The sequence below is a fragment of the Dermatophagoides pteronyssinus genome, unplaced genomic scaffold (genome assembly GCF_027571235.1).
Source record: "Dermatophagoides pteronyssinus isolate colony J.1.1.1.1 unplaced genomic scaffold, Derpt_VIB-CSIC_2022.12 sq0001, whole genome shotgun sequence".
NCBI lineage: Eukaryota > Metazoa > Arthropoda > Arachnida > Sarcoptiformes > Pyroglyphidae > Dermatophagoides > Dermatophagoides pteronyssinus.
The window spans coordinates 3,865,380-3,878,439 of record NW_027461525.1 but is presented as its reverse complement, the minus strand read 5'-3'; the positions used below and the strand labels follow the sequence as shown (position 1 = coordinate 3,878,439).

Sequence of the window (13,060 nt, the reverse complement as noted above, 5' to 3'; positions counted from 1 at the left end):
ATGATCGACAATATGAAATAAAAACCATTGATCTAGTCGGTTGCTTCAATCATTAGTTTTTAGATGTTGTGTTGAATCATTGATAAATTACAGAAAAAATGCCCATTGATCATTTCCTAATGATGGTAATCATACTATTGTGTTTCTATTCAAACAATCAAATTCAATTGATTTGTTGTCTATTTCAACGAAATTTCTTAAAATATCCGGAAAAAAAATCCAACATAATGGTTACAAAATCTTCCTCATCCGCTATAAATAGTAACATCGATAAGATAATTGAAAAACCAATTTATGTTAATCCCTTTGTCAATTGGAATGAAAGAAACATTCTTTCCAAATTAATGCATAATCATAAAATTTCTTCACCATCCATTATGAACAACAATCGTCGTCGTAGACATATGATGATCATACGTAATAAATCTTTTATTTCGGATTGGTTGCTTACAACGATTGCCATAATGTTTATTCCAATTTTGACTATATTATTGATGATACCATCCGGATTGAAAAGCGTTTATTATATCATACAAATTGCTGAAACAATTGGTAAATTTTTGTTTGTTTGTTTGTTGTTTTTTGTTTTGTTTACATATTCTTTAATGTCGATATCGAATTTCAAGGTCTAATTCAACCACCATTTGCAACAGTAAAAAATGGGAACAGCAGTGATTTGATGCAACAACAATTGATATGGAAAATATTGTCACCAATGTGGAACAATATTACCAGTGTTGGATGACCGTTAATTAGAACGATCAATAAGGCTTGTTTAACACCATGCAAATTTTTGTCATCATTTTTATTCTAATTAATACAATATTTTTGAGAAAAACTAATTAAATACATAATGAATAGAAAAATAAATTTTTTTTAAAAGAAAATTTTTCTCGCTAAGAATCTTCTTTTTTTTGCTTCAATTTTTAAAACCTTTCGTTTCATTTTGCCTATGATACTCGACTTGATCAAACCGTTACCGTTACAATTTATACCAAAAAAATATGATATCCAACAATTATCTATCATTTTTATTCGTGATATTGATTACTTATTTTTCACTAATCATACCGATTTCAATCGCATCGAATATTAAAAGATATTCATCGCAAAGTAGTACACCGGGAAAATATATTATGGTCACAAATGGCCAACAACAATTACCATTTCAAACGCAACAACAAGCACCCGAATTAATACCTGTTACTCAAACTTCAATCGATTCAAATGAACGTGCCGCATCATTCATGGTTGATCCATTAATTATCATTGGTATACTATTTTTATCATAATAAATTAAGTTTGTTTCATCATTAATCTATTTATTTAGCTTTGATTGCTTTACCAACAATCGGTATGCTTGGCTTATCATCATTAATAATGCCACTTATACCGATTGGTATCTACGTGGTACAGGTAAGTTAAATGTGTAACAACCAAAAAAATGAAAAAAATAAATAAATAAATATGATTTATCTCATTACAAAAGCAATTTTTCCCAACTGGTGCTGGTCGTCGTCGCCGTCGTCGTAGAAGTTTGTCGACAACAAAGAAAGATGATTATAATCCCCATCATCATCTTTTTAATGATGAATTGTTTGAATGGGCGATGCGAAAATTTCAACGAATGATGAACAACGAACAAAATATTTCATCCGAAAATAAAGCAACGATCGATCAACATTAACCATTTGAAACCGATTTATATTTCCAACAGACACAATAACAATAACAACAAAAATTTTGTTTTCCTGATTCAAAAAAGAAAAGAAAAAAATATTTAAAATTTTCATCATTCATAAATCCATTTTACCCATAATTTTTCCTTTCAAATTCAAATTCAATTAACTTTATTCAAATTTCTTATAAATGTGATTATTGATTCAAAAAATTTAAAGAAAAAAAATTTGAATATTTTGATTTGACATCATTGATGACCGACATATTTGGTTATTGAAAATATTGAAAAAGAAAGAAAAAACTTTGCTGTGAATTATGCTATTGTGTGTGTGTGTGTGCGTTTGTCTGAATGTGTTTGGATGCCCGATTTTTATTTCATTAAACAAACAAAATAATTTGAATCCAAAAGAAAAGAGGGGAAAAAAATATATACATTTTATTATGGACGTCAACACACATAAATCAGATCATCATAGAGTTTGAATTAGAAGCTGAATTTATATTGCATTAAGATAATTATTATTGATAAATTTGGTTTTTTTTTGACTTGACCCAAAATACTTAAAATTAGAAAAGTTTTGTTTTGAGAAACAAAACAAAACAAAAAAAAAAGTGGACGAAGAAACGCGAGATAGAACGTTTTGTATACAAAGAAGAACAAATTTTGCATTTAGCATAGGAAATGTGAATTGGTAAAGGAAACTGAAAAAAAATATATTTATAAAGAAACCAGTTCTAATTTCTTTTTTTTTCTTACACACACAGTTCGACCCGTTATTTGAAGACTTGTATTCGGGGGAAGGGGATATTTATTTTTTCATTTCTTTTTCTTCTTGTTCTTTTTTTTTGGTCAATGTTTACTGTATATTATAGTCAAACAACAATAACAAACTGTCAAATACAATAATAATATTACATACGATTTTGAACACATTATTTTTTTGGACTTGTTTGCGTTTTTATTGCAAACTCGAACACACAATGAAAATGTTCCGGATAACATTATGATCGACATGAACATTGATCGGATAGATTTTTCGATTTCGAATGTGAAATTTAACGTTTGAAAATTTTGAAATATTGAACGAACATTTACAATATTTTCTAAAAATTTTATTAGTTTACTCATCAAAATGAATCAACATTGTAAATCATTGATCACATGTTTATTGTTTTTCCTGATCATATCACAATGTTTTTTATATACCTCAGCATCAATTCTTCTAAGCCGACGATTACAGCAGCAGCAACAACAACCACAACAATATTATCAGCAACAACAATTGTATCAAAATTCAAATTTACCAGTTAAAAGAATGGGTGATTTCACATCGATGATCGATAAAAAAGAGGGACAAAGTTTATTCAGTACAATCACTTCGTTCGTAACGGATCCAGCACTTTTAGTGACCATATTACATAGTTTAGAGGTGGCATATTGGACATTACCATTTGGTATGGTTGTTAAACCGATAATTAATCTATTTCGTATACCGAATCGAAGAATGGACCATGATGTTTCTCAATCATCACCACAATCTGTTTATATAAATCGTGAAACCTTATTAGATGCCATAAATCGGGCACGACAAACAAAATTGCCAAGTTATAAACAATCATCGTTTGAATGATTAACATCAACAGGTAGTTTTATGTTTTCATATTCGTGATATGTTAATAATTTTTTACTTTAAATTAAAAAAAATAATGGTTATTAAATTCATAAAATAAATGTTTTTGTTTTGAAAATTTAAAATTAATTATTCGAATTTTTTCATTGCGGAATAAAAATGATCAAAATATTGATCAAATATATTTGTGTCTCGATCATTTATCGTTGATGATCTTTTTCGTCTTCGTTTTCCCATCATAGATCCAATACCACCACCAGCAGTGATCGTATTTGATATTGGAAATAAGCCATTAAGACCGCCACTGAACGGAAGTAAACCTCCATTGAAGAAAAATAGAAATGCTAAAGGTATGAAAACCGATCTGAAGATTGTGGAGGTGTTGCAAAAAAAAATCATCCTGAATTTTGAAAAAAATAGAATTTGAAAAATGTACTCACGATAAAAAACAAAGAAAAACAGCCAACGTAACAACGGCTATAACGAAACTTATTTCTTCGGAAAAAAATTTCGAATGTTTCTTTTCGGTTGCCATATTATAACCACCATTGTTATGTATGCCATGATGATGACCATAATCGACCATTGGTGTAATCATCGAATGTGTATCACCACCTTCTTCAATATAGAATAGATTCGAATTGGCTGTTTGAAGTTTTTCTTTCGGTGGTATTGATGACAATTTTGATTGATGTTCAACACGATGACGAAGATCATCTGGTGTCATAATATATTTGAATGATGTTACAAACCATAAATTAAATATAATTAATATTATCAAAAATTTTGATCTAATTGTAAAATTCATGATTATCAATGAAAAATGATTGTTGAGCTAAATGATTACACGACGATGAGCAAATCAAAAATGATGATTGTCAAAATCATTATCAATTTATGATGACGACTAACCTTTAAAAAAATGATATCAAAATTTTTTTTTTCATACCTGACAACAATGAAACCCAATGATCATGACCGGAACATTCTTGTATACAAATGAAAAATTAAGGTTGAAATCGTTCATTCATTTCAATGAAATGGAATTTTTCACTTGAATTCAATTCAATCATCAAATTGTTTTCAAGACACTTTTCTAAAAAGTTTTTTTTTCAAAAGTGATAGGTAATATTCTCTCCAATTTGTCATTCTATTCTTTTTATGAATTTCACACCAATTTTAAGGCGTATTTATTATGAATCAAAGAAAAAAAATTTTTAATTAACTTGAAAAAACAATACGATGACATTTTGAGAGAGAGAATAGTATTTAAACGAATGTCATTAACAACCATTCGTTGGGTATCCAACCGATTTGAAAAAAAAAGTTTAATGAAACAAATTTTTAAAAAATGATGAATTTTTTCTGGATTACCATATGCTTTCCAATGTTTTTTACTTTTGGCTGTCCCATTGATCATCATGATTCATCCATACAAATTCGATCATTATCGGCACAATCAAAATCACCAAATATTGAACGAACAAAAATTTTGTTGCCCGAAAGAAGTCAATATACCAATGCAAATATCTATGAAATTCTTGCCGTCAGTTTATTGGCTACAATGGGTAGTTTTATAATACCACAATTCAGTACGTTTCTAACATATATTGTTGCATCGAATCGATTTATCAACCGGAATCAAATCCAGAAGAAACAATTGTCAAATATGAAAATGATGAATATCAATAAAACTTTAAATTCTTTGTAATTTTTTTTAATTGAAATAATAATGAATTTTTATTAATTTTTTTTTGAAGAAAATAATAAAATCGAAATCCGTTTTTTTAATTTGAAAATAATTTTTCTTGATAAATTTTATGTGGTATAAAATCCGTGAGAGAACAATCAATCAATTCAATCTATTAGGCATCCTGTTCTTTTTTTCTATCATTATAAGAATTCAAAAGAATTCATGGCTGAGTGATGATAGCAACATTGATAATAATTAGTGCACGAATTTTCTGTTTCAATGATCAAAATAATTGTATTTTTAAAAAATGAAAATTCTTTTTTGAAAAAAAATAGAAAAGAAATAAAACTTAGAAATAGAATGTGAAAAGCGAAGTTTCTCTACATAATATTCAAATTTGAATGTTTTGAAATTTTTTAAAATAATAATAATAATGATGATAATTTAAATTAAATGAAAAGAAACGGTTTCACTTATTCGGTTAAAAAGAACAAACAATTTTATCACGTTTCACATTCTTCAATCGACTTTCTTACATTTTACAACTATAAATTCAAAAAGTTTTCCGAAAATTCATAATGTTTTGGATTTTGTTTTTATTAATGACAACATCGATGGTAACAATGATTCATTCGGATAATATTAATTCAACGGCTACATTCACCCAAATTACTGACAAATTAATATCCAAACTTAAAGCTCATATGTTAGCTATGCAACAATCCAAATCACGAGGCTATGATAATTATGGTTATAGTGGTTATCTTGATGGGTAAGTTCAATTGAATTTTGGTTATCACAATCATTAATTCTTAAAATTTAAATCAAAAGCTATTATGGAGATGTAGCCGGTAAATCTGATTATAGTTGGATTGTACCTTTGATCATAGTCATTGGTTTTGGCACACTATTGATACCATTGTTGGGAACATTGATGACAACGATGATGACACAAGGAACAATTAATCTGACGGCCGGACGTCGACGAAAACGAAGTACCAAAAATTTTATAGATGAACTGTGAGTATGATTAAAATGTGTTATGATTTAAATTGAATCGAATGCTATTTTATTCATTATTAGTTATGAAATGGGTAATAAAATCGAGATTGGACCAATACTAAAAACATTCGAAGATGCGATCAAACGATTCGGAAATCATGTTTGAAATTAAAAAATGTTTCTGCCATCTAACGGTGGCTATTCAAATTACTTTTATTTCCAGTTGATATTATCCTAATTATCCAAACAAATCTTGCTAGCACGTGTATTTTGTCAAATTGTTTTTCTCATTTTTTTTACATTTAAATTGATGTTTTTATCAATAAAGATATTGCTATTGTTCTCTTAACAATTGTTTATGGACGATGATAAACGTCCCAAATTCGGGACCCGATTTTTGGATAAAGAATCTGATATTTTTACTCATAATGCTTGGGACAATGTAGTGTGGGATGAAGATTTTAGAAAAGATATTGTTGAAAAAGTTGAATCCAATTCTCTTGTCAAAGTTCCGAATGAAAAAGCTTTGGAATTCGAAACAAATGCTTTCAAATATTGGGATGATTTCTATGAAAAACATGAAAATAAATTCTTCAAAGATCGACATTGGATATTGACTGAATTCCCTGAACTTACGCCGAATGAAACAAGTAAAACTATCCTTGAATTGGGTTGTGGTGTAGGCAACACAGTATTTCCCTTACTGGAAATCGATAATCATAGATCTTTGTTCATTTATTGTTGTGATTTTTCCGAAAAAGCAGTGAAATTGGTTCGTGAGAATCCTTTATATGATGAAAATCGTTGCAATGCCTTTGTTCAAGACATAACAAGTGACTGGAAATCATCACCATTGATGCCAGAAAGTTTGGATATAATAACTATGATATTTGTTCTATCGGCCATTGACCCACAACACCATAGTCAAGTCATTTTGAATCTGGTTCCTTATCTGAAACCGGATGGAATAATTCTATTCCGTGATTATGGCCACTATGATATGGCACAGATCCGTTTCAATAAAGGACGATGTATAAAGGATAGATTTTATGTTCGAGGTGATGGTACTCGTGCCTATTTTTTTGAAGAAAATGAAGTTGACCTACTATTTACCGAAACGAAGATTTTCACTAGAATCAATCTTCATGTGGACAGACGATTACAGGTGAATCGTGCCAATAAGAAAAAAATGTATCGTGTATGGATTCAAGGAGTATTCAGAAAGAAAGTATGATAAATCAATGACCAAGGTTCATTCATTTGGGTATAATTGTAAATAAAGAAAAAAATTCATTATATTTTCAATACTATTATTAAGAATCATTTTATGATATACGATGCCCATAACTTTATGTAAATTATCCCCAAATTGTGTTATCGTTTGAAATCATTTTGCTTACAATAAAGAAATCGAAATAAAATTGACTTTTCAAAAAAAACAACTTTTCCAGTTTCACTTATCCTCCTCGTAATCATATCTATAGATTGATCGATTGACTAGGTCGATGGCCAATCATTTATTAACCAATGTTCGATATCAATCTATCATTATCACACTCTCACTCATTATTCATGCATTTTTTCAAAATATATAATGTAGGAGATAGCTAATCAACTAAATCTTGAATCTTTTAATTTAATTAAAATATCATCTTTGATTAAGATCAATTGATTAAAAATAAAACAAGATCACAACCATTTCATTAACATTTGGTTATAGAAATAGAATTATCATTAAGCTGAAAATTGTGCTTCTCAAATGAAGAACATGCAATTATACAATAGATGTACAACCATACCGATTGTCATGTTTTCTGTTGAGATTATGAAAATTATCAAATGAATTGCACAGAAAAAGAAAACCATAATCAACTTGATTTGAATACATTTATTGACGGTTGATAACAATACAACAGTAACATACAATCTACATGTCGATCTATATGGAAGATGATCAATTTAATAATATCGAATCAAATTGAATGTTGGCACTCGGTTACTATTTTTAATATTACCTATTCGTGATTGGTAACTATGAAGGTAATAATGATTGAAGATCAGATCTATGAAAAGTAATGATAAAGAAAAGAGAATTGAAACAATGAGTGCCTAAATATTTGGGGCTTCTTGTTAACTCTCTCTTTCAAAATAAACTGAGATTGAAAACAAAAAATGACAGATAACAAGATCTGATTCACCGATCAATACTAGAAAACACCATGAAATTGTATGATTGATTTTCATTACTACTTATGACGTTAAGGAACAGACACCGTTCGAAATAAATTGACATCGTCAAGATGTTACCGTCAAATATCAGGGATTTATCATGAGATTTGGTAAGGATTTTTTTCCTATTGAACTGACCGATTTATAATCAAACGACAAAAACCCGAAATATATTATAATAAAATGCCATTTTGATTTTTTTTCCAGGCAATATACTTATTGTGTCAATTATTTTCGCAGTAATCCTCATAAATTATCATGATGCTTCAATGCCGATAGAGAGTGAATATTACTATTTTCATCCAAACATTTTTCATCATCATCATATTTATGCAAACAACACAAATGTCCATCATTCACATCAGGTTGTAAAAAAGGCCGATTCAAATAATAGACTACAACGAAAATACCTTCATAATCATTTTCTTGAATATAATAATAAAATCTCCATATTTTTCAATAGACTACGAAAGAGGCCGGCAAATCGGCGATTATTTTTTTCATTCAATCAGCTTTTACTTTCTTTGGTAGCTCCACGTTTGATGCGTTATCAATTTGATATGATGATCAGCTCAGTGTTATCAGAATTGTTTCGTAAAATATTTGTGCCAGCATTTACAGGTTCAGTGAAAAATGTTGGCAGTAATGAAGGTTCTATTTTTTCATCGCTTCATAATTTACTTCGAAATAATCGTGTTCAACAACAACAACAACCTCAGCAGCTACAGGCAAATTTGATGCCAACGCCAACATCACAGACGAATGTAGATCTCCAAAAGCTATTAGACAATGCACAGAAATTGATCACGCTTCAGGCAATGATACGGAATGGTGACCAATCAAACAGTATCGATGAATCAAAAAAATCCATCAATGCTGACAGTCATAAAGAGTTTAACACATCTTCGATGAAAAAAAAGAAAAAAACTAGTACATCAACATCGACAAATAAACAGAGCTTCAAATCAGATAATAAGAACGCTCATCATCATCAATCTAACAGCAAAAAAGATGAAAAGCTACCCAATTCCAACAATCCAACCGCAATGATCAACAACCTTTCCAATGGTCATTCGGCAGTATCAACCAATGATTTCATTGATTTCATTAGAAATAATTGGAAATCTAATCATGCAACAAATAGTCAAAACTTAAACAGTAGTAACAATGACGATCATCAAAAGATTTCAGGCATCGAACCATCAACATCTAATGGCAAATCAGTCAAAAATAACATTTTTAAGGATTTTAACATCAATCACCTGGTGGCTAAATCACCATCATTAGATATGGGCCATCATCCTTCAATTGATATTGGCAGTAGCGATGATAGTAGCCTGCCAAATTTTTCGTCTAATATAATTAGCAAGCTGAAAAATTCCCATTCATCATCATCATCATCATCAAATGCAGCAAAAACGATTGATTCTAAAAAGAAATTTCAAATTTTCAAAAAGAAAGCGAAAATTGAAGATTTTAAAATGTCTCATTTAACATTTATCGATACCGAGGTGCCAAACTATGGTAATCAATTGTTGATAAAAGATCCAGATAAGGATGGAGACGATGATTCAGTTGAAAGTTCTCATCCTTTTTCATCATCAATGACAATGAGAAATCATTATTTAAAATCAAAGCCATCATCATCATCATTATTACCGAATGACCACGACCTCGAAAGAGCGAATCGTTGGAATAATGTCCTATCCAGTATATGAAAAGAAAAAAAGTTGTCAACTTGTCAAAATATGATTGAAAAATATTTTCATTTTCATTGTTTGTTTGCGTCATTTGACATATTTATTACGATGTACATCAATTTAAGTAAATTTCAAAGTTACTATTATTAAAAAAAAGGTAGATTGAATAAGAGTGAAAACATTACATTGATTGATCTAAATAAAGCCCAAGTTCATTCAACTTGTTTACCAATAGTACAAAGAGAGAGGGAGAGAGAATGGGTAAAATTTTTAAAACACGATAAAAATCATTACTGTGTATCGAAAAAGAGTGAGGTATAATTTTTTTTTTGTTAATCACTAATCGATCGCTATTTGATTAATTGAGGTCACCAAATGCCGACCGATCCTTTACCTAACCGTACAGTAACACAATCTAAACAACAACACCACAACTTGTTGCTGTTCACAAGCTTGTTATTTGGACAAATATAAATTTTATTTTATTTTATTTTTTCACGCTAACCATCCTGTTTATAATTATTCTTTTTTTTGTTTTTTTGTTTTTTAATTAAAATTGTATTTACATGCTTACATAATACTTTTCACAACAATATTATTATTATTTCTTTAATTCGGTATCATGATTTTCTATAATTGAAATTGTCATATGGATAATATTACATAGCTTTTTTGTTATCGATATTGTTCCTTACATCTATACAAAAATATATGACCACAACCTTAAGAACACACACATTAAAAAAAGATCTTGACCATTCGATTGAATTTGATGAATTGTTTACTGAATTAACACAATCATTTTAATCCGGCTTTGAAACAAAAAAAATGTCAATAAACAAAACTAATAACTAATTACCTTTTAATATATGTCCATATTTGTATTTTCACAATTTCATACAAGAAAAAATAAACAAGATTTGATTATAATGGCTAATAATATCACTAACAAAATCTCAATTAAACTGACAAGGTCTATTTTTGCTTGTTAACAAGTTCGAAACAAAACAAAACAAAAATTTTGCTGGTTTCCTTTTTATCCATTTTTTTTTTTTTTTTTTTTTTTGAAAACAAACGGGAAAAAATGTATGTCTGGATAATATTTATGTTTTCTCTTTCCCTTTTTTTCGTTCGATAAAGATTCGAATTGATGAACCTATCTACTGAAAATTGAAAATCGAAATGGAGAAACAAAAAGTAGTCAGTTAGTGATTTCTGTCAATCTCTCTTTCAATCAACCCCTTTCTATCACATAAATGAAGATTAGATTTTACTCTTTCATTTCACTTACCGGATTTATTCGTTTCTCTTTTTTTTCTCGGTTTTTCTCTTTATTCCTTAACAAAGAAGAAAATTCGATAAATTTTATGCATCAATTGAATGTTAGGTTAATGATGGGGTTGTCATCGATGGTCATATGATGGTCTTTCGATGGAAGGAAAAGGCAAAATTATTGCCCAATGGTAATCATTCCGTTTTAAACTTTCATTCCATATAGATTGATTTATTTTTGATAGTTTGAAACGTTCTAAACCAAACTCGAATTCAAATGTTCACCATTGTCACTTAGCAGTATTGATCATAATAGATATTTTTAATGATTAATTTACACGTGCAATGTGAAAGCTAATGAAAATGAATCTAAAACGAATTATTTTTTTCTTCGTATTGAATTTCATCCATCTAACACTAATATGGTATTCAGTCAAATGTGCACATATCGTTCAACGCCAACAAATTCATCCTGTCTTTGTTCCAAATGAATTTGCAGTTATCGCACCTCAACCACTTCAAGTTCATCGACAAGTATTATTTAAGAATTTATTTTATTAATTTATTTATCTATATTGCGATTGTTTTATTCATCCAGAGTCAACATTTGTTTCCTTCCATCTTCTCTGGACCATTGGCCTTAGCAGCGTTTTTATTCACAATACCATTATTACCATCACTACTAATGACACCAGTGGCAATGGCTGGTTTGCCATCAGCATTCAATGTCTTTTCTTCTGTGGTCTCTGGTTTAACTAATGGCAAACCTATACAATCTTTGATTGATCCTTTGTACATGATAAATTCAGGTAATTCATTTCAATGAATTAATCCTAAATTCATTATTCTTCTTGAATTTGTTGTTGATTGTAGAAAATCAGACCAACATTCTTAATCAACCAATTAGACGTCAATTGAATATGATGCGTGGTATTGCCAAAACATTTCGAGTAGTAATGAATAGACGATATGGTCAACCTGTAGTCACATCGAATGAAGCATCAATTTCTGAACTTTCAAATATTCCAGATAAATTAGAAAATGAAATGGTCAATCACATCGAAGAGTTAACATCAGCAGTATCATCAACATTATCTAATAATAAGGATAATAATAATTCATCATCAACGGAATCAAATCATTTAGCTGATAACATGATAACAGGTGCTGAGAGTGGAAATGAGGATGGCCAGATGGAAAAATCTATCAAAGGAATGGATCTTTTATATACCTCTTTACGGGATATCTATTCAGTCATTCGAAATGGACTGCGAAGATATGAGATTACTGATAGTGAATGCCAATCACGCATAGTATGCGAAATACATCAGAAAATTATTTCACATAATAAATTGCTCAAAACATTCTCAGTGAATGCATTGGATGTACTCAAGTAAGTAATTAATTTTATTAAAACAAAATATCATTGAATGTTTTTTTTCAATTTTCTCATCAGTCTTGAAAAACATGTAGATTCTTGGAGTTCATTGAATCAAAAAAGTAAAGAATCGATCAAATTTTATATAAATGCTGCCAAAGTAGGTTTTTCTAATAAAGATTGTAATAAAGAATTTCGAAATTGTCCAACATTAGGATCTAGACAATTTCGTCGATTCATTTTAAATCATAAATCATTGCTCACTTTAATTTAAAGTGATTGGATACTTATCTCTTTTTTTTTGTTTTTTTTAATTATCAAACAAAATTATTTTTCGATGTAAATATTTTGATAATTTATTGTTATTTTTATTCCATTTTTTTATCTGAAAAAATAATACAAACCGATTTGACACCGATTTTTTTTGATGAATCTATTCTTTAAAAAAAGAAATAATGATAATGATGATAAGAGA

At 29.1% G+C, this 13,060-nt stretch overlaps 5 protein-coding genes across 6 annotated transcripts; 4 read left to right on the top strand and 1 right to left on the bottom strand.

The window, feature by feature from the left end:
• The first annotated feature begins 154 nt into the window (after positions 1–154).
• On the top strand, positions 155–2,809 carry LOC113793279 (uncharacterized). The gene is made up of 5 exons (XM_027343288.2): positions 155–552; positions 627–1,272; positions 1,331–1,416; positions 1,490–2,372; positions 2,446–2,809. The coding sequence occupies exons 2-4, from the start codon at positions 1,005–1,007 to the stop codon at positions 1,685–1,687; spliced, it is 552 nt and encodes a 183-aa protein (XP_027199089.1). The 5' UTR covers positions 155–552; positions 627–1,004; the 3' UTR covers positions 1,688–2,372; positions 2,446–2,809.
• A 561-nt stretch (positions 2,810–3,370) lies between these two features.
• Positions 3,371–4,098, bottom strand: LOC113793169 (uncharacterized). Its single transcript, XM_027343154.2, has 2 exons — positions 3,752–4,098; positions 3,371–3,675 (listed from the first exon to the last, which is right to left on the bottom strand). Exons 1-2 carry the CDS (start codon positions 4,036–4,038, stop codon positions 3,441–3,443), a joined length of 522 nt encoding a protein of 173 aa, XP_027198955.1. The 5' UTR covers positions 4,039–4,098; the 3' UTR covers positions 3,371–3,440.
• Positions 4,099–5,567: 1,469 nt separating this feature from the next.
• On the top strand, positions 5,568–7,375 carry Mettl2 (methyltransferase-like protein). The gene is made up of 2 exons (XM_075824943.1): positions 5,568–5,776; positions 6,373–7,375. Exons 1-2 carry the CDS (start codon positions 5,583–5,585, stop codon positions 7,238–7,240), a joined length of 1,062 nt encoding a protein of 353 aa, XP_075681058.1. The 5' UTR covers positions 5,568–5,582; the 3' UTR covers positions 7,241–7,375.
• Positions 7,376–7,575: 200 nt separating this feature from the next.
• LOC113793133 (uncharacterized) lies at positions 7,576–10,850 on the top strand. Its single transcript, XM_075824935.1, has 2 exons — positions 7,576–8,345; positions 8,443–10,850. Exons 1-2 carry the CDS (start codon positions 8,336–8,338, stop codon positions 9,951–9,953), a joined length of 1,521 nt encoding a protein of 506 aa, XP_075681050.1. The 5' UTR covers positions 7,576–8,335; the 3' UTR covers positions 9,954–10,850.
• A 421-nt stretch (positions 10,851–11,271) lies between these two features.
• On the top strand, positions 11,272–12,910 carry LOC113793452 (uncharacterized). Of its 2 annotated transcripts, XM_075821629.1 has the most exons (5): positions 11,272–11,398; positions 11,453–11,741; positions 11,806–12,016; positions 12,081–12,600; positions 12,664–12,910. In XM_075821629.1, exons 2-5 carry the CDS (start codon positions 11,565–11,567, stop codon positions 12,857–12,859), a joined length of 1,104 nt encoding a protein of 367 aa, XP_075677744.1. In that variant the 5' UTR covers positions 11,272–11,398; positions 11,453–11,564; the 3' UTR covers positions 12,860–12,910. The 2 variants fall into 2 exon arrangements, with proteins under 2 accessions (XP_075677744.1, XP_027199295.2); XM_027343494.2 differs by having other exon boundaries at positions 11,277–11,741.
• Positions 12,911–13,060: the final 150 nt, after the last annotated feature.